At 40.8% G+C, this 23,865-nt stretch overlaps 1 protein-coding gene across 1 annotated transcript in view; it reads left to right on the top strand.

Moving 5' to 3' along the window:
* The first annotated feature begins 10,620 nt into the window (after window positions 1-10,620).
* CAP2 (cyclase associated actin cytoskeleton regulatory protein 2) overlaps window positions 10,621-23,865 on the top strand; it is a 68,554-nt gene continuing 55,309 nt past the window's right edge. Inside the window, exons 1-2 of the mRNA XM_080378241.1 lie at window positions 10,621-10,920; window positions 22,029-22,153. Of these exons, the coding sequence (XP_080234367.1) occupies window positions 22,030-22,153 (124 nt within the window). The 5' untranslated portion in view covers window positions 10,621-10,920; window position 22,029. The remainder of the gene's footprint in view (window positions 10,921-22,028; window positions 22,154-23,865) is intronic.

Here is a 23,865-nt window from a genome sequence, read left to right as displayed (position 1 = left end):
AAAAGCACATTATATACCTTGAACTGCAGGAATCAAGTTCTAAGCCATGGCAGATTATAATAAATAGATTTGCTAAACCAGCAAACAAACTCGAGTCCTACAGCATTTTAAGCAAGAGAATGCCAGACTGAAACAGGTTTAACACTGATACCAGGTTAAATCTTAAATTAGGTGTGCAAAGCCTTTCGGTTTTTCAGGGTGTGGCTCATACATGGAATGATCAAACCAGTTTTTGAAGACGTAAAAACCCCATAATTAGAAAGTTTATTCTAAAGAATAATAGAATAACACAGATATAGAGTTGTAGAAGCTATAAATCATCATATTATTATTAATTCAAAGGAGCAATAGCTGCTTACATTGTTGAACTTTGTGATCAGTCTTTTGGATGAAATAATTTAACATTTTCTAAAAAGTGCATTTATTTTATATACGTTATGTAATTTACATATTCATCTTTGGTTTCTTTTTTTGTTAGGATACATCACATAAATGGTTTAAGTAAGTCAGAAGAAACTGCATGAAAGGACCCCCTTATTGAAATGAAAAATCATTTGGGGAAAAAAAAATTAGGGGTGGATGAACTAGACAATCTCAAGAGGTCCCTTCCAACATGAACAATTCTGTGATTCTCTGGTAGATATTTATATATATATATATAAAAAATATGTAATATATTATATACTGTATGATAGATACCATATATATTTCACATTACATAATTGTTATACATTATATACTGATTATATTGTATTTTATATATCGTGCAAATATAATCAAAGACAAGTTAATGTAACTTTGTTTAAAGTTACAAACTAAAAAAGTACTAGCAAAGAAAAACAGTAAGAGAGAAAAAGGGATACTTCTATGTTGAGCGCGCATTCCAACAGCACACTCTCCAATTCAATGTGTACGATGACAACAGGGAAGCAACTACTGTGAGTATTAGTACTGCAGTTCCTTACACAAAACAGACCACTCCTATGTGCATATACATGTGTATATACATACATGACAAACCAGACCTACTAGAATACTGATTCATTTGTACTTATCATTCTGCATGCAATTGCACCTTTCCAGCTACTCTGAAGTTCACAAATACTGCATAAATGGGACTGGAATTGCATTCCTAGCACCCAAAGATTTTGAAAACGAGAGACTGCAACTGCCTTTCAATCAAATATGAACAGCAGGCTGCATCCAGCACTGCTGTGTAGAAGCCGAGTAATCATGCCCCGTGCAGGTGGAGTGTAGGAGGTGAAATCCACAATCAGTGAGTAAGGTTGCCGGGCAAGACACACACACACCCCCCCACACACAGCAGCTGCTACTGCTGCTCCTGTCAACAGCCCCAACATCTGAAGGAGACAAGCTTTCTTCAAAGGTGAGCCAATTCAGCTGCACAAAGGTAAAGGACATTTGCAGACATTTTTGCTAATTATTTGCTCAAGTACAGCTATCTCCTATTAAATAAAGGTAGTGACTCAGTTGACTTCAGCTGGAACCAGAGTGGACCCCTAAGGACTGCCACCTGCTCTTTCAAATCAATGGCTAAACTTGTGCTGACTTCAACCAACCTGAAACAAACAGACCTTTAAACCCGAGGCTCACCCTCAAACAAAACTGGACTAAAATCAGCAGGTGTTTTGATCCAAAAGGTACCTGTGTGAACTTCCAGTTGCTAAAAACAGCCCCAGGACACGTAAGTGCATATGGCACTGCCCATCCTCTATTTAATGCCTGCACTGAAATGTATTTTTGTAAGAGATCTAAACACCACCGAGGATCTGAGCTTTTGCTCATCATCCTCTTCCTGGTCAGTATTAGGAAACATGAATAAATATGTGTATTTTTACTGACAGGTGAAACTAATTGTTCTAATGCTTGTTATTTGTTGGCACCCAGCCAACAGCCAGAAATGTGATGTGGTAACTTCAAATCTAGGTTTTGGTTGTGCTCCTGAATATGAATATTTACATTTCAGAAAATGAAGACGTTAAAAAGGTTGTGATTAAGTTCCTGAAACTGACATCCAAAATGACAGCAGGAGAGTGGAATAAGGTAGTAACAAATATAACTAGTAAAAGCAAACAAATTCTGTTCTGCTTTTATGAATTGAACAGTAAATCATTATACAAGACACACAACCCTTTGCCTGTGGACCACACAAAAATCAGGACAACCAATGAAGAGATCAACCTCAAACAACTTCCATAAGGAGTACATAAGCTTCTCTACCAAATTTGTTCCAAAAGGGGTTTAAGGAAAATCTGCTGTGAATACCACAAGGATTCCTGCCTGGGAAAGCTACACTTCAGAAATACTTCAACTTCTTCGACATTATCACATTAACACTAGTGAACTATTATAAATACAGATGGATGACTGGGGAAGAGGAGATTATGTGTTTCTCACCGCAACTGATGATGTAGATCAGCCCATGGTACCAAGAATGTTAATGTGGGGACCATCTTCCCTTTCACTTCCCCAAAAGATGTCACTCCATTGTTCCTCTAACACATTTTATTTTCCTTTTATTAAGTGCTAGACAAAAGAATTCATTCCCTGCTGCTGCTGAAATGCAACCCCTGAGGTATCCTGATGTAGCTCCTAACTTTGCTTATCACTCAGGTGTGTACCCAGGAGGTCACAGAAGCTGCAGATAAACCACTTAACCATGCTGAGGCAGCCAAGCAGAGATAAGCAAAACAGGTTTGGCTGATCATTACAGGCGGAATGAAGCTGGTGGCTGGAAGAGGCTGACATTTCAGGATTGGTCACCTTAGACACACACAACCACCTTTTTATATGCTGTGGCATAGATGTGCACCTTTAATAGTGGTTTGACTTTGTAAATGCATTCTTCAGGGTGATACACAATGATTTTTGTTGTTACCATTTAAGGTTTCTTAAACACCACAAGATACACGGCTTTGAAACAACACTTTATACAAGCTGCAATGCCTGAGTCTATCTTATATTGGGAAAAGGAGTTGGAGCTGCTTACAACAAAGATTTGTAGATAGCCCAGCAGCTGGGCAGTAGAGACAGATGACCTCCTACAGATCAGAGGGACGAGATAGAGCTGAACCTCACTGGGATGCCAAAAAGTCTCTCGCTAATCCAAGCATACATCAAATGTAATCCAATGAAAGACCTTACAAGTGCCTGTGGGCCAAAGATTCTCTGTGAAGGTGCTTCTGGGTCCTTTCCTTTGCATCTAAAATATTTATATTTTAACCTAATAGGATATATAGGAACTTGGATTAAAAGCCCTTTTACCAACTATTTCTTTGTTTCACAAATACTATAAATTGCATTGTACATACTGTTGAATTTATATTGTACTCTAAGCATTTCTGGTTTCCTTCAAATGCTACATATATTGTCAGACATTTACCCAAGGCTAAACATCAAATCTTCATCATATTTCTCTCTCATGCTCCTTTTCTCATATTCGGTGATAAGCCAGTTACATTAGTGGAAGTCTGTATACAACCAATAGTATTGTTTCAGAGGTACTGATATTACTGAACCAGAATCTAAATTGAAGTTCTTATTTATACCAAGGCTTCATATATTTTTAATGTTCATGGTCTAATTCATAAATCAGCCTTAGAGCATTGTTTTCCTTTCTTTTCCTTTATGAATTTACAAGAACGGCACATTTGATGGGGGATTAAAGGAGAACTCCAAGATGAATTATTCAGAAGAGCAAACAACGTTCTTTTCTAAAGAAAATGATAGCTTTTAGAAATACAGTGCAGTATGTACAGAGTCTGTGTAAATATAGGAAAGCATGAAAATAAGAATGAAATAAATGACTGGTTTGGAAACAAAAATATTATTTCTGATACCGAAATCATTGGCCTACATTTATTCAAGTGAAACATTAATCCAGAAATGTAGGGTGAAAGGCTGACCCTGTTAGTCAGTGACAAAACACTCAGTGACTTGAGGATAACCAGGATTTCACCCCATCGGTAGGAAATATTTATGGTTCCTTCTAATCCATTTTAGGCATTACATTTAAATACAGTTTGTACCTTTTCTTTCTTCCTTCCCTTTTCGGAAAAAAAAATACGAAGACAGGAAGATAATCTGGCTACCTGGACTAGATGATTGTTGCAGGTCCCTTCCAACTGAAATAGTCTAGTCTATTCTACTCCAGCACTTGGCTTGATTTAAACTAAAGCTTTTTTTTTGACTTTAAAATTATAAAGTTTTTTATAAAAGAACAAACCCTTTTGTACTCAACAGAGGAAATCCTTCTGGCACAGCTGTATGGGAAAAAGATGTATTAAAAAGGACAGATTTCAGAAAAGGAGGCTGGTTTTAAAATGCTCTCGAAATATTGCAGAATAAAAAGATGGCCACTCCATTTGCCATGGAGAATATGAAACGTAAGGGACTGCGCTGGGCACTGTGCTGCTGTGCCTGATCAGTTCCTTGTACCTAATCTAGGTAGTCATAATTTGTAAAATAATAATTTAGGCTGACAAAACTGCACATTACTATAAGTAATGTACTGTACCTAGGGATCCTTGCCAGCAGTCTCATTTTGCAGGAGGCTATAAAACTGAGATATCCTCACTCTTCAAGCCCTTGGTTGAGGGAGAGGTTGGAGGAGCAGAAGAAAATTCATGCTGCTGTTGCCCCTGGCATTCCAGTTCTGTATTAGAAAAGCATAAATAACCTCAGCACCTTTCAAGAACTAAGTAAAACATTTCAGAGACCACATTCAAAACTTGTGGTCTTTCCCCCTTTATTCTATACTAGGGTAGTAAGTGTATGGACAGAAGGTACCTGTCAATAGCTAAATGGGTTCTTACAGGACAAGTGCAAGCATGTGAACATGGCAAGGTAAAGGTCTTTATTTTCTGCCTGCCTGAGTGAACTGATCTAACAGAGACTGAACGCTATCTCGCTTTCTCCTCATCCATCCAGCACAAAGGAGCTCAGGGATGGACAAAACCAGCTAGGTACAGCACTGGCAGAAGTGGGTAGCAAATGTCACCCAATAGCTAATTAACTGTTGTGGAAGAACAGAGGTATTCTGTCTCTAAAGGGGTTTCTTTAACTTACTTGGCTTGTAATGACTGCAATTGGGGTTATGCTTCTTACAAACCACTGTCCGAATAAGGGCACAGTCTAGTTAAGTGTTTGGAACAGCACTAAATATATGTCAGAATACACATTGGTTATCTGCCCACATTGCTATTTGTTTATATCCTACAAAGTGTTCTCTCTGTAAAAAATGGTGTCACCAAGTTATCAGTGTGATCTTACCACAAATTTGCACAATTTGTTGTTTTCCTTAAAGCACCATTTCCTAGCTTTGGGTGACTGTGTAATTATTTTAAACAAAAATTAAGTTTCTAGCCCAGTGGGTTGTATAGTTACCCTTGAATTCATTATTTGATTATTCCTCCACATCTCAGAAACATCAACAAAAAAAATCTCAAACACCTCCAGCTTTTTAGAAAAAAAAAACAAAAAACACAACCTATTTTCTGTGTGTCGGGATTTTTCAGCACTTCTGCTGCACCAGCTGTCTGGGCTTTCCTATGCAACAAAACATTGATCTCAGGGAATCATTGGTAAGTCATTCCAGGAAAAAGGTTAGAGCTGACTCTATACTTTCTACCTATAGGGGCTGAAAAAAATATTTGCAATCTGGATTTACTGGGGAAAAAAGTACGACATGGCAGAACCTCCTCGATAATAAGCAGAAATTATTCTTACTGAACACTAGATGAGGGATATTAACTGCTAGGAGAAGAGTACATGAAGAGGACTGATGCATTTTACCGATGATGTAGACACAGCAAGTCTTGACAAGCTCTGATCATGATGTTAATGCCATCATACACATGGCGATGAAAGAAACAGAGCAGCAGACAACAAGCAAAAGAATGTCGTCTAGTAAGAGAAAACTACAGCCACAAGAAAACACAGAATAAAACACCAGACTTTTCACGTCTGACCCATTCATGCATTCTGAAAGTGACTGGAGCTCTTAAGGATGCTGGGACATTTTGAATGAGTCAAAGAAGCTGTGGCGTGAAGAATACCACAAAACATTTTCAGTCATTTCTGACTTTTGGCAGTATTTGGGTACACTTGTATTTTCCATAGACACCTGGATTACAAAGCACTGACAATGACAAGGTCAAGAGCACGGACATTTAACCAGCTGCAATTATCCCATAAGATGCCTCATGGCTCGCATTTGGGGCTGGAACAGTGGCAGCACAGAGTCCTGAAACTCTGTCACAGCAGATCTGTATATCCAGCTCCAAAGCCGCAGGCCGTACCTCACTTCGTTTGGTTGTACCGATGCATAACGAGGAGACACTGCCAGTCTCTTAAAAGATCCCCTACAGCCTAGATTGAAAGAAAGATGAAAACAGAACTAAGAAGCTCAGACAGAAATGTTACCAGTTCTAAACCAGGAAAACTAACACTGACCAATGAGTAAGACTTCATTCTGTTTGACTGCTGCTTCCATAGGTTTCATACAGAGCAAAGGAGTAGGTCAAGGTGACATGACAACACTACACTCGTACACTTGAACATTTTGCTTTCCTTCCTCTCTCAGTAACTTCCTCTCTGCCCGTAACTAAACAAAACCCAAGAAACTTCACTTGAAATCCATGCCAAAATCCAGTACTGTATAAAACAGGATTTTTAGCAAAAATACAACACAAGCCTGAATCTCATGATAATAAATAGATAGGGCAATGTAAATACTTAGCAGAACTGAGGCCCAAGCCTACAATATTCACCGAATAGCTTTCCCAAAAGAACAGCTCCACAGAACTGCATTAAACTGCAAAACTATCATTAGTACAAGTAGTCACAAAGATTAGTATTTGTGAAATCAGGACATTTTCCCCTTGGATTCAGCAAATCCGTTAAACATATACTGAATTATAAACAAGTGAGTAATTCCCTCCCTATGTGACAAGCTGCTTAAATACAACTGGAATGCCTAAGTGCTTTGCTACTCAGGGATGCCATTACTCACACACACAACAATAAGCACGTGCTTATTATTTAACTTTTTATGTTGCCATGCCTAAAGAGAAGCATACAACTAATTAATGTAGAATAGTGAAATGAGAGTCCACACCCCCAGAGCTTACTGCATGAAAGAGAATACAGAGAAAAGATTAAAAAGCAGTAGAGTGACATCTGTGAAACTAAATGTAATTTGAATCTGCCTTAATCTTATTTTACAGGTGATCAGATTGAATGATGGCAGATTCAGCCTTATTTCGCCTAGTTTGAAAGAGGAGAAATATTCCACTTCTTTGGCAGAATCTTTCCTGCTTTTTCCTCTGTTTTGACGCTTGATCTGTGCAGGATAACCACAAAGTGCTCTTCACAGATCCATTCAGTTAAGTAGCTATATGCTGGTTTTCAAATTCTGATGACTGAATAGCAGATTTGGTAACAAAAAGGCATCTTGACATGTCCTGAATGCACTCCAATATTATTTAAGCAGATTCAGCACGCCACACTACCAAGATTTTCACATATCTGAATTTATTTTCACATCAGTAAGTGCTTGTGAAATTTTAATTCCTATTAATATATTCCACATTGCCCCAGCAAGGACAGACTTAATGAAATCAAGGAAATGAGCGTCAATATTTGTGGTTTTCTCCAAACTCATCTACGATTCATTGAGATGCAATTTGTATCAATAGGGAAATTTTGCAGTCATATACATTGAAAGTCCATTTTCAACAAATTCTGGGAAGGTAAGCATTAACATTTTCAATAGTTTTCTACTGTGAAAAAGCATATATGCAAATAAAAGATGCACCAGAGTATTTTCTTCTAAGTAGGTTACAATGCTGTCATTCTATAGAGATTTTGATAGCCTATCTCTACAGCCTCTGACATGTACTTTGGGATCCCTGCACAACTTCAGAAATACATTTTTCTATAAAAGGGAATAAAACATGACAGCCTTGGCACTGATTGTCTGCAGCTGCAAAGTCAGAAAGCAAAATGAAAAAAAAAATTATAAAGTTATATTAAATGCTGTACACTATGCTCCACCAACTACTATATTTTAATTGGCAGCTTCCCACAAAAGGGGTATTACTGCGCTTCTTGCATAAGAGTTTCTCATAATTTCAGGAGGACTACAGCATAAATTAGAATTGTAAGGGGGTTTTGGATGTTTTCATCCTGAAGTTGGTGACCCTGTCCCCACTAAAAAAAAGTATACAAATAAAATCCTGTAACTTTTAATGTTGCAATTACTGTCATCAATGTACTTTCTGCATATAAATCTAAGCCAATATATGAATGCATTGTTAGACAGCGGACAAAGTACTCAGCACCAAAGCCTGATCTTCCAGTCATTCCTTGCTCAGTGTTTCAGTTGATGCCAATGCCAAGCATTTTCAAAACGTATTTTTTATTGCTGTCCAAGCCTTCTTTTTCCTTGAAGGGATGAAACAACAGCATGTCATCTACTCAATATTTTTGCACATACAATATTTTGCGAAGTCCAAAATTTGTACCTCTCATTCCTTTCTTCTCTTTAGGGGGATGTTGCTTGACCTGAGTTAATAACTACAGTTCTTTACAGAACTGCCTTTTATGATTACCTTCATTTACGGAGAAACCACAAGGCGCTCCTCTCTAATGTTTTCAGGCGTTACATCTTACATCTTTGCTTGCCACTAGGTTGCCTCTGTATTATGAGGTCACTTTACAATTACTGAATCCCCCTTTTTTCCCTTCTTACCAAATTTATTACTTCTTGTTCCCTTCACCTTAGCCTTAGCCTTTTAAGTTTGCCAACATTCTCCTGGGGAAGAGAAAAATAACTTGCTTGTTTTGTGAAGAAAACACTAGAAGACGGGAGCGAAGATGTGTTATAGGGAGCTTGTTTTAGATATGTAGGGCATCTGCCAGTTTGGTAACCTCTTAAAACTTTCCATGGAAAGAAAATGCCCAGTGGTTTTTTCCCTCTTTTCTGCATGCCTATGATGTAAAAATATGATGTGGAGTGCTTGACTGTGCTCTTACAGTAAGCTTGTAAAAATTTTTGTCAGCCAAGTACATAACTTTTTTCTCAAATTAAATTGACGTTGTAAAGAAATTCAATGGCATTTAACATACCAAACCTTCAACTTATCACTCTGACACTGCTGGGTGCTGGGATTTTTTCCTTCTCTCTGAGTTGTATGGAATATGGACCTTGAGCTTTAATCTAAATTTAGTAGTTTCATAGTTTCTTAATCCTTTTGGGTTTTCTTTCCAGAAAGAGATCTTCTGGGCTTGTTTCTCACCTCTCTTAAGTAGTTTCTGTGTTCTGTGTGGTTTTGCAATCAGGTCTTCAATCCCATATTACTTTTTTCCCTTTTGGAAGGTTTGTGAAGACCCTCTGGTTTAAAACCAGTGCTGTTCTGTTGATTTCATCTGGCTGTTTATACATGCCAAGGCAAAGTAGTTCTTTTCACTGCGTACAGGAAGCTGCAGCAGTGATTTTTTGCAATTTCCAATGACAATTACATGGTCTGCACTAGTGAGTTTGGATCCCAGACAGATCCTTGCAGTCAGCTTGCTTTTGCTTAATGCTGTCTTTAGGCATGTGAGGTCTATGAGCCGCTGTTAACTATGGCATCCTTGTTAAAATACAACTTTCCTCAGCCCTCATGTAACTGCTGCACAATTAAAACAAATCCTTACATTCATTTTTTATGGTGGTGTTGTCAAACCACCAGAAAGGAAACATAAAGTCTTCTAAAATAAGCTATGTATTTTATAGGGAAAAGCGCTACCAATTCTTGCACAACCACATGGTTGACTGGAAAACTGTATGTGGTCTTTTTCATTATCACTAACTAATGAATTGTTTTTCCATTCAAAAGTAAATTGTTCCTTTAACGGCTGTGAATTCATGGTCTTCTCCCAAGACTTCTGTGCAGAAAGCCAGCTCATTTGGTACATGGAAATGAAGCAGATTTCAGGCGGATGATCAGATGCCCCTTGGGACCACGTTGTGCCGAAGACCGCTTGGCTGGAAACCACGTGTGTTCCCATTTGGCCAGGGGTACGGACTAGCGTGAAGCACACAGAGCCTGACAAACAGGGCCTGGGCATGAGCGTCTGCCTACTGGGAGAAGTCCTGATTTTATGGCCGTACTCCTGAGGGCAGCGACCCCACTGCGGGCCCAGCCATGGCAGTGGTCGGGTTGGTAGGGTTTAGTCTGCCTTGGAGGACACGATGAACTATCTTGGTGCATGTGGGGCTGCCCTCTGCCTCCCCTGCCACGTGAGGGGTCTGACGGCTTCCACGCTGACCCCACTCTCCCTTCACAGTGTGGGCCAGGCCTGTGTGGTGCGGGGTGCTCGTTTCCCGCTCACCCAAGCTGTGTCCAGTGGGCAAGCGGGGCCACCACGCCGGTGGCCATGGGTGCCCCTACCCTGGTTGCCTGTGCTCCTCCGTGATGCTCCACCACTGCCATTTCGTCTCCAGCACTGAGCCACCGCTGAGACACCTCTCCCTCTCCCTCTCCCTCTCCCTCTCCCTCTCCCTCTCCCTCTCCCTCTCCCTCTCCCTCTCCCTCCATTTTCACACTCCACCCACTTTTTGCTTTCTTTCTCCATCTCTGCCACCGTCTCTCTCCCTTTCTGGACTTGTCTTTATTTGGCACTCCCGGAAGCTGCCGGGCATTTCTCTCCCTGCCTGCCCGGGCAGCTGATGTGACTGACTGACACCGGCTCCCGCTGAGAAGGAGGAGAAGGAGGAGGAGGAGGAGGAGGAGGAAGGAGAGCAGCGGCAAGGCGAGGCGAGGCGAGGGAGGGGGGGAGCGAGTGACCGGCCACGGATTTTCGTTGCAGAGAGGAGGGGAGAAAAAAAACAGGCTACACGGGTCATCAAAGCAGGTAACCCAAGAGCAGGCAGCGGCGGGAGGGGCGGGATGCGGGGAGCGGCCCGACCCCGCCGGCCCCGGGCAGGCTGGGGCGGGCCCGGCGCGGCCGCGGCCGTGGTTGCGCTCCTGGCGGTGGCGCGGAGGGGCCCGGCCGGGCGGCAGCGGACATCTTGTGGGGGGAGGCAGCGGGGAGGGGGCGCCGCGGGCCGGGGCCGGGGGCCGGGGGCTGCGGGGCGGCCGGCTGCGCCCCGGGCGCTCGATGTGGGTCAGGCCCGGCCCCTCAGCCTCCCTCCTGTCACCTGCGGCGGGCAGGCGCGGCCGGCCGCTGCCCGCGGGGGCGAGTGCGGAGGAGCCGCGGGGAGGAAGCAACCGGAGGGGGGGAACGACCCGGGCCCAACGCCACGGGTTGAGGGGGCCTCTTCGGGCCGATCCCGCGGCCAGCGCCGGCCGCAGCCGTCAGTGAGCCCCGGGGGCACCTCTCGGCTGCGCCCCAGCCCCGGGTTACTCAGGATACCCTCCGGTTGTTCCTGCAGGGCTGGCCCTGCCCAGCCATGCCGGTCTTGAACTCTCGTAACCTGCGTGAGGTGATCCAGTGGTGAGGTAGGAGCTGCAGCGCCGGCTCCGCGGGGAGCTGGGCGCTACCCGCGGAGCCGGAGGCGTGTGTGTGGAGGTGACTGCACAGCCTACGGGTTTAGCCCAGAGATAAGGGTTAAACAGCATCTTAGGGTGACAGATCTGCAGACAGAATGTATACCTTAATATAAAAATCTGTAAGGGATGCCGCAAATGCAAGGCGATGCGCAGAGGGGGCAGGAGGAAGGCAGAAGTGCAGCAGCGTGGAGCCCAGATGCTGCGTTTTGCAGGAACTTCACATCTGGAGGGAGCGCTGCCCCGGCCAGGCACCACAGCCCAGGAGAGCTTGTCGTGACCCCACCTGAAAATGTGCAATCTGCCCTGTGCTCCAGGCATTGCTATAGATCTGTATCTTGGTGTTACAGGATCAACAGTGAGGATTTTTATCAAGTAAAATTCAGATTTCATAATGCATAGGGGCAGTCTTAAAAACAAAGACCCTCTGGGGAAGAAAGCTATCTTCACATGCATTGCCTAAATGTGGTTGTTTTCTAATGATGGAAAATGCTTTCAGAAAAAAACCTACACAGAGGCGAGGCCTTTAGGAAGTAGTTGGAAGGAGCCCGTTTAACAGGGGGCTGGGTGGGATCAATACTGAAAATTTTTATTAATTTATTTCGAAGCCAGGCAAAAGTGGCAATGGTTCATGGACTAGCATTTTTCATTGTTCTGTGAAACTAATCGGGAAACCAGTCCTACTTAAGAAATGTAACTTCAAAAATTATTTAGTGGTCGATTGAATGTGTAGAAATGCAATATGCCACTCTCAAAGCTGGCCTTTTAAGACATGACTGAGTCAAATATCCTAATTTTATGTGAACTTTATGCTAGCATTTCCTTTTAATTACTTATTTTGCAAATTATAATAAACTTTTTTTCTGATCCTGTACATCTTCAGCACAAGGATTTCATAACAGTGATTCTATTTTGAGCAAGTTTGCACAAGAACAAAGGCAATCCACCTTCTGCAGAAAAGCCAGGCACATACAGCAATATGGTCCTTTTTGGTCTTCGGCATAACAAAAATGCTAGTCTTCAGAATATTCTTACGATTCATTTGCATCTTTCCCCCTCAAATGAATGCTGCTCAGCTGTGGAAGGTGGACAGGCACAACTCCGAATGTAATGAATAAAATATGTTTTCTCTATTAAAGAAAAATGAAGAGGCTGTGCATTATTTACTATTACAGCAGAACCAACCTATGACATGTTTTCATTATTCTTTGCCAGCTATGGCACTCACTCACACGCTTCAGTGGAGAAAAGGGCTTCTTGATACACCATAAGGAGCAAGGGTACTGATTACATGTATTAACACACACACACACACCCCATTAGATTTTCTAATCCCACTGTAATTGTTATTAACCATGTAAAATACATTGGGGACCCTAAGTTACAAAAAAAAAAAAAAGCCCCCAGGACTAAAGTTCCTGGGAATCTGAATTAGCAGGTATTAGAAGAGAAGTATAGTGCAGTGAGGAGGGCTGGGAAGCAGGTTATTTGTATTCAGCTCCCAGCCTTGACACTGACTTGCAACATTACCTGGAGCAAGTCAGATCATCTTTCCATGTTTCAATCTGTGATCTGTCAGTGACAAGAATGTTGCAAGTGGTTTGAACTCTGGAGAGAAAAATCTTGAACTGCCAGATATGTTGAAGAAATATTCTTTGTGGTTCTGCACAAGTTTTAACATATGTGCAACAGCAGCAAACTCTTAATTGTTGTAGTTGCTGCCTACATTCTTTAGAGAACATTCTTTAATTATCATCTTATTGGGGCAAAACCAAAACACCTGCAATAAATCAGGTACAAATTATTGGCAGTTATTCAGACAGCTGTTTTATTATGAACTGGTTAAAAGATTTTGCTTGATGAGGCACCCCTCATATATAGAAATAATTTTAATTTCTTTCTTTAAAATTTTGAGTGCACCTTCTGCAACAGGATGAGCAACTGGGAACTAGGCATTTTCCTGAGGTACCGGGTAACGGCTCCAGTTACTCCAGTGTTTTTTGAAAATCAATAATTTTGGCAGATATGGTTTACTGACTCTTCAAATAAATTCTTTGAACTCTAAAGGCTCTGCTATACTTCAGAATATCACCACTAGAACTATACCAGAATATCAACACCTCTACTAAGCATTGTATATTGAAATGAGAAAAGCACACGTAAGTACAGTTGCATCTATGGCAGAGATTATGCTAGTTCAGCAAGGGTATGGATTTTGGGGGTTCTTAAACCTCTGTGATCTTTGACACCATGTTAGCAAGAGTTTAGGGTATAGACATGGCCTTAGTCTATACACATACTGGCTACTGTTGTCATTTTACCTGTGTATATAAGTTATTCTGACTATGTCAAATTTCAGGGACTTTTTGTTACTAAAAAAGGTCCCATTGAGACTGCTTTCCTGAGTATATGCTAATGGAAATTGCTCTATCTGACCCACAATTTTTCAGAGAATAGCAGGCTAAAGAAATTGCTTGTAAAATCCAAAATAGCAGTAGTAGTGTGCTGGGAATCAAAGGTGTAATGCTTTTGTAGCATATATACACAACAGGTAAATCCTCAAGTACATAATTGAATAGTGTCATATTTTTCCAAGAAGACATGTTCAAATCCTATGCATTGACTTTATGTTTTGTATTAGTTTAAATACTACATTAATTGCTTTTTGGAAGCAATGCAAAGGTTTATTTACATTTCCATGTGTAATCTGCCATTGTTTAGAGAGAAGAAACAGCAGAATAATTCACCTAACAGCTCTGGGTCCTCTAAAGCAACCGTTATAGGAAAGGCAAACTTTACAATCACCTAGGGTAGGTCCAGTTTGATCTTTCTGGGTTTCACAACACCTCAGACTGAAACAGGAGGCATAAATAGCTCAATGTCTAAGATCTTGTAAGTAAGCAAGGTTGCATAGATTGCCAGGACCTCTAAGTAGTAAGCAGGTTAGAGCAGGAAATAGAAAGGTCTTTTTTAGTAGCAGGTGGCCCACTTCATCTTCAATCAGAAACAAAGGCACGACACATTGCAATGCTAGCAGAATTGCAGAACCGGTGGGCTGAATTTTATAATGGGAGATGGGCGAAGATGAAGGAGATGGGATCAATGAAGATCACAAATGAGTTGCAGAGCAAAGGGAGTACTCAAATGGCAAAAAGCTTGCTTCAGCCTTCCTGGCTGCTGCCATGCTGGAAGAAGAGCCATGGGCTGCAGCCTGGGCTGGGCAGCCTGGGACCATCAGAGAGAGAGTGCCAAGATCATAATTGTAGCAGGATGTTCTGGTAAGAGCAAGAACACTACCTAACTTGGCTGAAGTCAAGCCCAGCTATTCAGGCTTTGGTGTGATAGGGATATGCATGAGAGATAGGGTGTGGAAGTGTTGTGAAAGGCCTCCCTCACAGCAAAGAAAACCCCTACTAACTGCGGTACTGAATAACTCTTGTCTCATGTTTTCTGCAGAAGACATTTCACAGCTTGTGTTTCTAGAGCTTGCAACGCTATCTGCTTAGTTTTAACTTCCCCCTTTGCTTTTCTCCTTTCACATCCCACAAGTACTGAAACACTCCATAAGGGTTTGTACTTTGTGGAGTTTACCCTTTCGGAGAGTGCAAATTCAATTTGGTTGGAACCGTAGCATAAAGAATCTTACTGTTCAGTTATTATAAACTGAAGCACTTTAATAATATCGATGCCTGCATGCAGTATTTTCTCGGTTCAGCAGGGCAGCCTGCTTGCATACAGTAATTGGACTTGTGACAGGTAATTAAATGGCTTGTAAGGCCTTTAGGATGCTTGGTTACATGAAGAGCACCACACTAATACATAGCAAATGAGGTGGCTAAGAACACTGTGTTTCTGTTGATTGGAGAGATACTAAAACTCTTACACTTCATTGGAGGGAGAGAAGAAAATAAAATCAAGACAAAAGACTATGAGCAGTGGTGACAAAAAGGGAGCATAAAAAGAATAGGAGAATGCACTTAGAAACTGGGTTGCCTTGGTTATTTTAAGTCAATCATGCTTACACAGACTGTCAAGACTTGACTGCTTCAGTATATCATTAAATAATGAACTTGTTCTTTGTGATATTAAAATTAGTAAGACAGTCAAAGTTATTCAGCAAGGGATAGGAGCTCTTCACAGAACTTACATATAATTAGAAAGTGAACTGATATTCCAGGAGATACTAAGCACATACATGAACATGACACATTTTAAAGAACAAATATTAAATTATCAGAGACCTAACCATAGTCCATGCTGTTATTACATTGATTTGTAGACACGCAGCTTGACGTGTGCAGTTGCTCACCCATAATTATGGGACTAAACTGGGATGTGATAAGAAATCTAAAATGCGTCAGCAGTCTTAGGGGTACTTGTCAAAATAGAGATTGTTTTACAAAGCAGTTTTGTAATATTTTTTAAACAGTGGGATTCAAAAATGCCTCCATTCCTTTCCTGCATGTTTTTGTAGACAGCAGCCTGATCACTGGGAGAGAGAGAGAAGCAGAGGAAGAGCCAGAATGCAAACAAAGTATGCTTTGTGGTACCAACAGCATAAACCCAGACAAAGGAAAAACTTCGGTTAAATGGAAGAGGTTACACATGAACCCCCTTTTTCCTCTTCTGCACAAAAATCTTTTCTGCTTATAAAAAATAACCCTTGGAAACCAGAGAGGGTATGCCAAAGAGAGAATTCCATAGACAAGATAATTTAGGTAGCACACACATGCACAGCAATAGAGGACTCATTCGAAGCATACCAGTTGTTTTATCACACACATTGAGCTATAGGCAGAAGTATTGTGTGATGAGTATACTAGAGCCAGCCAAGACTTCAAACCAACTTATCAATCAAAATGGTGCACACATCCACAAAAAGCAGAAGTCACATAGACATTTTTGTCTTTTTGCTATTCCATTTATAACATTTGTCCATTCTAACAACAAAAATAGTTGTCAAAATTCTAATACTGTTAGATATACATGACTATATCTTTTATTAGGATAAAAAAAAAAGATATTTCTTTCTCTATATTTAAAAGATCATTGCTTCCAAAGGAGCTAGTAGCAGCTGTAGAGGCAAACCAAGGAAAATAGATCACCAAAAGCTCTGATTTGAAACTGCGCAGGGCTTTACTGAGAGGTCTTCTGGTTTAATCCCATTTGACATCAGTTTGACAAGCCTCTGTTTACATTCCTCCCATACAGCTAATGGGAAACAAACCACAAACCGTACAAGGTAATGTTTCCGTCTGCCTACCAACATGCACTTTCCTCCACCTAGTACTCTCTTGCTTTGCATTCTCCACCCAAAATGTTTCATGGTAGTGACCCAAATAGCTTCAGGGGCTCCTCATCACCACTCAGCCAGAACCAGGCAGCTTCTGGGCCCTGCCTGGGAATGAGCAACCCCTGAGGCCCCGAGCCAGGGGGTTTTCATTGTCCGGACCAGAATGGGGTGCAGCAGGAATTTGGGTGTGCTGCCAAAGGTGGCAAAGAGACTGCCCGCTCAGCACAGCTCAGGGTCGGTGCATACATCTGAACGGCAGTGTAGGAAAGGCAGCCATTTCAGGCTCAAGCTCACTGTGGGGGCTTTTTCTCAGAAATGAAGTGCCATAAGATGCTTTTATAATTTGAAGGGATGTTCAAGAATGTGCACACATTTTCCCCTCCCTTCATGTAGATTGATGTATATTGTACAGAAGAGCTCCCAGAGGACACAGTACTTTGGATCTATAAAATGTTCATGACTGGCTCTGTGATAGTGCCAGCTGGCAATCTAGGTTTTTTCTATATTTTATTTCGTATCTCAGTAGCAATTTATTAAGACTATGAGAGAAAGCACATGTGCAGGCTGCTGTACTTCTAGATTATGATTTTCCAAGCAGGGTAGGAATGTTAGATACAATTAAAATGCCACACTGCTGCCTGCACTCTGTTTTAGGCATCCGTCCTTTTCTGGCATAGAGTGGAAAAGCAAAATCTGACCTGTAGCATCTCACATGATGAGCATGAGCGAAACCTGGCATAATTTTGCAGATGCTAGGTGGATTTGGAAGGACTGGTACTTAGGAAAGAAAAGAAACCAAAGAAATTAACAAGTCACTTCTTTTCCTTCTAAATTAAGAGTCCTAGGAAGTAAAACAGACCATGGAACTTTATACGACCTCTTGCTGAAGTTTGTCAGAATAATACAGTACTTTACAAGGTGGCACCATTCCTGTATTCAGAACTGCCATTTTTACATGCCTGATAAGTCATTGTATGTTTATTATTTTTTCCCTTATGCTACTATACTGCTTTTCCCTATGGGCTCATTACAGATTGTTTCTTCTTGAGATAGAGCAATATGTTCCTCTGTCGTAAGTCACATACGATGGTAACAGGAATAGTACCTGTGTGATTTGGCTTCCAGTTGGACTGCTGTTTGGGATGAGTATGTCAGGGAATTTTAGTCTACAGACAACTTTTTTCCCCTTGATAATAGATAAATGGTGCTTTGAGACAGCTGGGAGAAAAGCAGTGATCTCAAAAGGCCTGTCTATAAAGAGAGGTTTGCTTGTTGGTCTTCAGCATGCCTCGTTCTACCTGGTTTTGGATTAACTTCTTTTGGGGAAGAAATGACAGATGGTAGTATTACCACATGCCTTTAGCACTCCCCAAAAAGATACCACTAACAGGACAGATCTGTGGATCCTCCCACTTATTTTTTGTGCACAAGAGACAGTTAACAATGTCAACATTTAAATGACTGTCAGTAGATGTGGGTTAACACCTTTCCTGGCTCTTAGTTGACCTTATTTTCAATGAAGGTCAGTGTACTTCTCTACCAAGAGAGCAACTGGATACAGGATTATGTGGGAGTTGAAGCACTGTTGTTTTTAACTCCTTATAGGTGGTCAGCATCAACTCCAGGAACGGATATATGATTAACCCCGATAACCCACTTTGAGATCAAAACTTTAATTAAAATTCTGGTAAAGATGAGGTAAATAATCTGTATTGATGTGAAAACGTGCTTTATGGGAGTGGAAGCATCCCATAGATGTATTTACATCCTCTTTACTTTTCATTAACGTGCAAAGATTTTATTTGGCACTGTAAGTAGAGCAGTCTTATTGTTTATTTATAATATAAGCTCTGATGCTATATCACACGAACCGTATCTTCACAGAGTCAAGCTGTACCATTTGTGTTTTGGCTCCTTTTGAGCTGTGGCTTTGTGGTGTCAGTTTGACCATGCAGCGAGGTGTGGAATTATAAGTAATCAGGTGAACAGCTGAATATAGGCCAAGAAAATGCTGAAGGTTGTCATAACATGAACCAAATACCTGAATCCCTAAATATAGGCAAAGATGTCAATGTTTAGACTGAGAACGGATGAAGAGAGTTTTCATGCTATTGTTCAGCGGAGTCTTCACTTCAGAACAATGACATTAATTCCAATCTTGTTGGTAAGATAGATGCCTAGCCAATTGATGGTAAAATGAAGTGTAACCATAAGGTTATTGTATGTACAACTGATTTGCTCTTGCATTGTTATATACAGTAATGGCAAAAGAATACTTGCACTTTATCCATACATGGCAGCGATACCTGTGTGTGTACTTATGTGCATGCATATACATACGTATAGGCACAAATACCACGTAGTCATGAATATATCAGTACACAGATAAAAAGATAGGTTCAGTGTAAATATAATAATTTGAGAAGTGTAACATTCCTTATAAAACCAAGAAAAAACTGGCATCCCTAATTTGATGGTAAAAATGGTTCCCACTTCTGTCTAAAAATACTTTAACAATGTATTATTCTGTGACTGCCTCACTGGTGATACCTGCTTTTGAAAGAACAACATCGTAGTTCTCCAGCTAATGGGAACTGAATAAAGTGGTGAACAATATAGTGAGCAAAAGACTGTGTTGCTTCTGGAAAGTTTTGCATAAAAAAGGTCCATTGGGTTATTGACTTGGTTTATTCCCTTGAGCTTCTGATACCATAGCCCATATTCTTAGTAACTTACAGAGGGAAGTTTGTTGTGTAGAACATTGCAAGTCTGTTGATTTCTGAGATTACTTAGACCTCCAAGAGTGTGCCATCAAACACATTGGGTTTGTAGTCAAACACTTGTGTCCTTCCATGGGCAAGATCAGGCTAAAGAGGCCAAAAAGTAACAGGTCTTCCAAAGAAATTTGTACATGTCATCAAGGAAAATTTTAAGACAGATGAAAAAACCCCAACCTACCAGACTGTATCTTCAAATAAAGAAAAACAGGAACTGTACTGGAAATATACTTTAAAATACTGGTAAAATGAGTTGACTGTCAGTATGCCACATTAGATCAGCCTGACTTTAGACTGGTTTAATACATAATTTTTAAAACAGACGCCATTTTAGGCTCTTCTGTAGCAGGGTAAACTGTGAAAATAATGTGTACATAGTATTTTTGAGGATTAACAATGCTTTGTTTTAAGAAGAGGTTTAATATTCTCACAAAAGTTTGAACATTTCAAAAGCTGTCCTGATACTTTTATCTCACACCTGCCAAGATATTTGTAACCGTACAAAAAGTTAAGGTGTTTTTTTTTTTAAATTCATTGATTTTTCAAACAGAATAGTGTGCATTTTCAGTATAAGCCAAAAGAGCCCCTCTGTATTTTGACAGTACTTATATGCACACTGTCTAATGTCATCCTCTTTTGGGGGTTTGCTTTTTTATTTAATGTAAATAGGAAAAACCCATAAATTCCAGACAAAACTTTCTCATGAGAATGGTTCTTCCAAGGGTTTCTCACTGTAAAATCTTCTGTCTCACTTTTAGGTCAAACACAAACCTCGTTATATTTATAGGGTAAAGTCTGAAGGTCCCACCTTATTTGATAGACAGCCTGACTCAGCACCAGAGCTCCGCATGTGTTTCCACAGTCCTAGTAGCTAATCTTCTCTTGCACTTAAATTTTAAAAATTAAAATACTATTATTATTTTATTAATAACATTTGTTAATACTGATTTGTAAATCCAAACCTTACTTTTCATGTTACTTTACTTTTTAATTATAAAGTTTAGGGATTCTCCCCCGAGTATGGGGACACTGAAGCAGCATGGTTTGGTTTAGTTGCTCGTATTGCATAGTATTGCACAGTTGATTGGAATCTACTATTAAGCTTTGGTATCTCTGCAACACTAGCTCATTTAGCAGGCTGTTCATTGGGAACTAATGCAGTTACACCTATATTCCAGGTATGCCTAACCTTTCTACTCTACAAGCCATACAGCAATCAATGTCTTGTGGCGGAGTGCCACAGGGGAGGGATGCCGGGAGAGCTGCTGACGACCTGCTTGCCCCAGCTGGGGATGCGAGTCCCCCCATTGCCCCAGTGCTGGCGGGGGACGTAGCCTAGCGAGGATCACGTTAATCTAGAGCCATAGATCACACCACCCCCCCACCCCCACCCCCAGCTGTATGTCACTTAGCAGAATAAAACACAACCTTGAGTAGAGAGGAACGTGTGCCTTAAACGTGTTATATTAAATGACAGGAGATTTAAACAGAACTTTGTCTTTGCTTATATAACTGTTTCTCAGTCTGAGGTGTATATAGCACTGTGTTCTCTGAGCCATTGGCCAGTATTCAAAAATGTCAATGCCTACACTTCCTCACATGTAAGGAAGCAGATAATCATATTGTGGGGAAAGAAATGTGTGAGTTCTTAAAAATTTAGCCTAATTTCTATTTCTTTTGCAATCAAAAGCACTGGCGCAGTACTGCACAAGCCAGCCCCTGAATTTTTTTTTTTTTTTCTTTCTAAAGGTTAATTAGCACCTGATTTAAAAAGCTGGGGAAACACTGATTCACATCAGGTACTTTTGTAAGAAAAAAATAGGTGATGGGAAATCATACTAGAAGAATAAACAGAAGACCTTGTTGGCTTCTTTTATAGCCTTCAATAAAGTGGCTGAGTCTTACTACAAAGCCTAAAACACTGAAGCAAATTTCAGAATGTATCTTTTAAACAATTAGAAGGTATGCATTTAAAGTCTGGCTTTAGTCAAGTATTAATTGTGTCTCTGTTTCTGCATCTGTAAATGGCTGATGCAAATCGTTGTAGGCGTAGTTTTTACCATTTACGTTTATAAATATTTCAGTCATCTCAATATCTGATTGGGACCGTATGCATATATTTGTCATAAACTGTCCACATATGGGCTGTGCAAAGCTACGCTAGCAGTGCTTTGAGTCTGCTGTTTATATTGAAAACACGGGGCTGAGTACAGATCATATTCCTTGTTGACAAAGAAGCAAGTTACCGTATGTCAGCTGCTTCGCTGCAACTGCTTATATGCCAGAAAGACAATACTTAAAACCCAGGAGTTTTACCATAAAGGCTGATGAAAGGTAAAGCCACAAGATGAACAGAACTGTAACATGAAGTAAAGCATGGGCTGTTTCTATCCTTAATTTCAGAATGGCAGAGACTCATGGTTTGATGGAGAGACTGGAGAAAGCAGTGACTCGACTTGAATCATTATTTTCAGATTCACACGGATCTGGTGGAATGGAGTGTGATGCCATCAATGGAGTCAATGGAAGTAAGTCTGGTTTTTTGAAATGCCAATTCTCTTGTTAAGAAATTGCAGGTAGTACACGTGTTTGTCTTTTAAGAGGGAGTGCAATCCCACCCCTTATGAAGTCTGTATCAAAGGTATTTTAAAAATTCAATTTAGACATGTCATGTGGCAAGCTTAGTCATATGCATAATTCTAAATTAATAGAGCCTAGAAAATTCAAAATTTGACTAGCCTCTTAAAAATACTATCCATATTTCAAGCTTTATCACTTTTCCATTTTAGGACTTATATTGTTTGTAGGTAACTCACCAGATGAAGATGTCTGCTTGAGCCCAGTTAGCAGAAGAAATGAGACATCCCCAAATTTTACAGCATAAATACTTCTGAAGAAGTCACCAACCTAAACACGGAGTTAATTTGCCAGGTCTCTGAATTTTGCAGTGCAGACCTACTTTATTTAATTGTTTAATATCCTTAAACAAATACGAGTTTGTTGATAAGCATTTGCTTACTAAGGGCTGCCACACGTCCATGGCCTTACACTGCTACCTCTTGAGCTCCCCCTTCTCAAGTGGATCTCCAAAGCACCAAAAAAATCTGTCTTCATTTATTCACATCATATTGACAAATCATATTTTTTCACTCCTTAATTTTTTTGTTGTTCCTGGAATTTAGAGGGTAAATAACCTCATAAATATGGCAGTTCTAATGTTGATGGAATAGAGGTGCCCTTTCCTTTCTCCAGAACTTTCTTTTTCACCCAGAAGCCTGACATGCATCCCTTTCTTTTTAGCTTTGTGTCTTTTGCTTTCTGTATTCCTTGGCTCTTTCCCGCATTGTCCAGAGAAGAGCACATCTGAGCGTGGACTCAGCTGCTGTAGAGAAGCTGCAGAAGAAGCAGAAAGTTGCAGGCAGCTTCCTTACTGACACAGAAGCAAGTCAGTGTATGTCAGCTGCTTTATTGACCCTGTATGCCAGCCCTTACCACACGACACATGCGAGGGATCTTCCCCACAGTCGTGTGTGCCATGGGCCTACACACTGGCAGCTGCTGTGGAGCAGCTGACTGAGAGCAGCGTGTTTCTGTGGCAGGAAGGGAGCATCTTCCAGCAGCCTTCAGTAAGCTTCAGTAATAAAATGCTTACAGTCCAAAGAAAACCTAGACAGTTAGTAAACCATGGCAAAGTCATGGAGAAACACGGTCTGTTTACAAACTGACACATAAATCAATCACTACTAGGAAATCTGTCTTTTTAAAAAACACAGGCTTCAATCCTATAATAAATCCATTTAGGTGAATCTCTATATTAATCCACAGGTCAGTATTACAGAATCAGGGCTGCTTTCAGAACAGATGGACTCACACGTGAGGTGCTTCCATGAAAACTGCTATATCCATGGCCTGAGCTAAGATCTCAGTTAAGTGGAAAGGTTCCCCCCACAGGGAAGCAGAGCCTTAAAACCCCAACAGATCCCTAGAAGTAGTCAAGTGGCAAACGTTGTTGGAGCGAGGTTGTAAAACACAGCCACTGGGAGACAGCAGTAAGAAGCTAAGGTGAGCTGGCACTTGCCACTGTCTCACATGGGGGGAGGCTCGGGAATTAGCTTTTGCTGATGCAGTTAGGAAAGACTCTACCAGTTCTTCAGTTTGGGCAACTGATACACACGTGGTGCCACAAACACTGTTCTGTATGGCTGTGTTACTGCGCCTCTGCAGAGGCTCATACAACCTC

The sequence above is a fragment of the Falco punctatus genome (genome assembly GCF_963210335.1).
Source record: "Falco punctatus genome assembly, chromosome: 3".
NCBI classification, from domain to species: Eukaryota; Metazoa; Chordata; class Aves; order Falconiformes; family Falconidae; genus Falco; species Falco punctatus.
The sequence above is the reverse complement of the archived record's forward strand: the minus strand, read 5'-3'. Positions and strand labels throughout refer to the sequence as shown.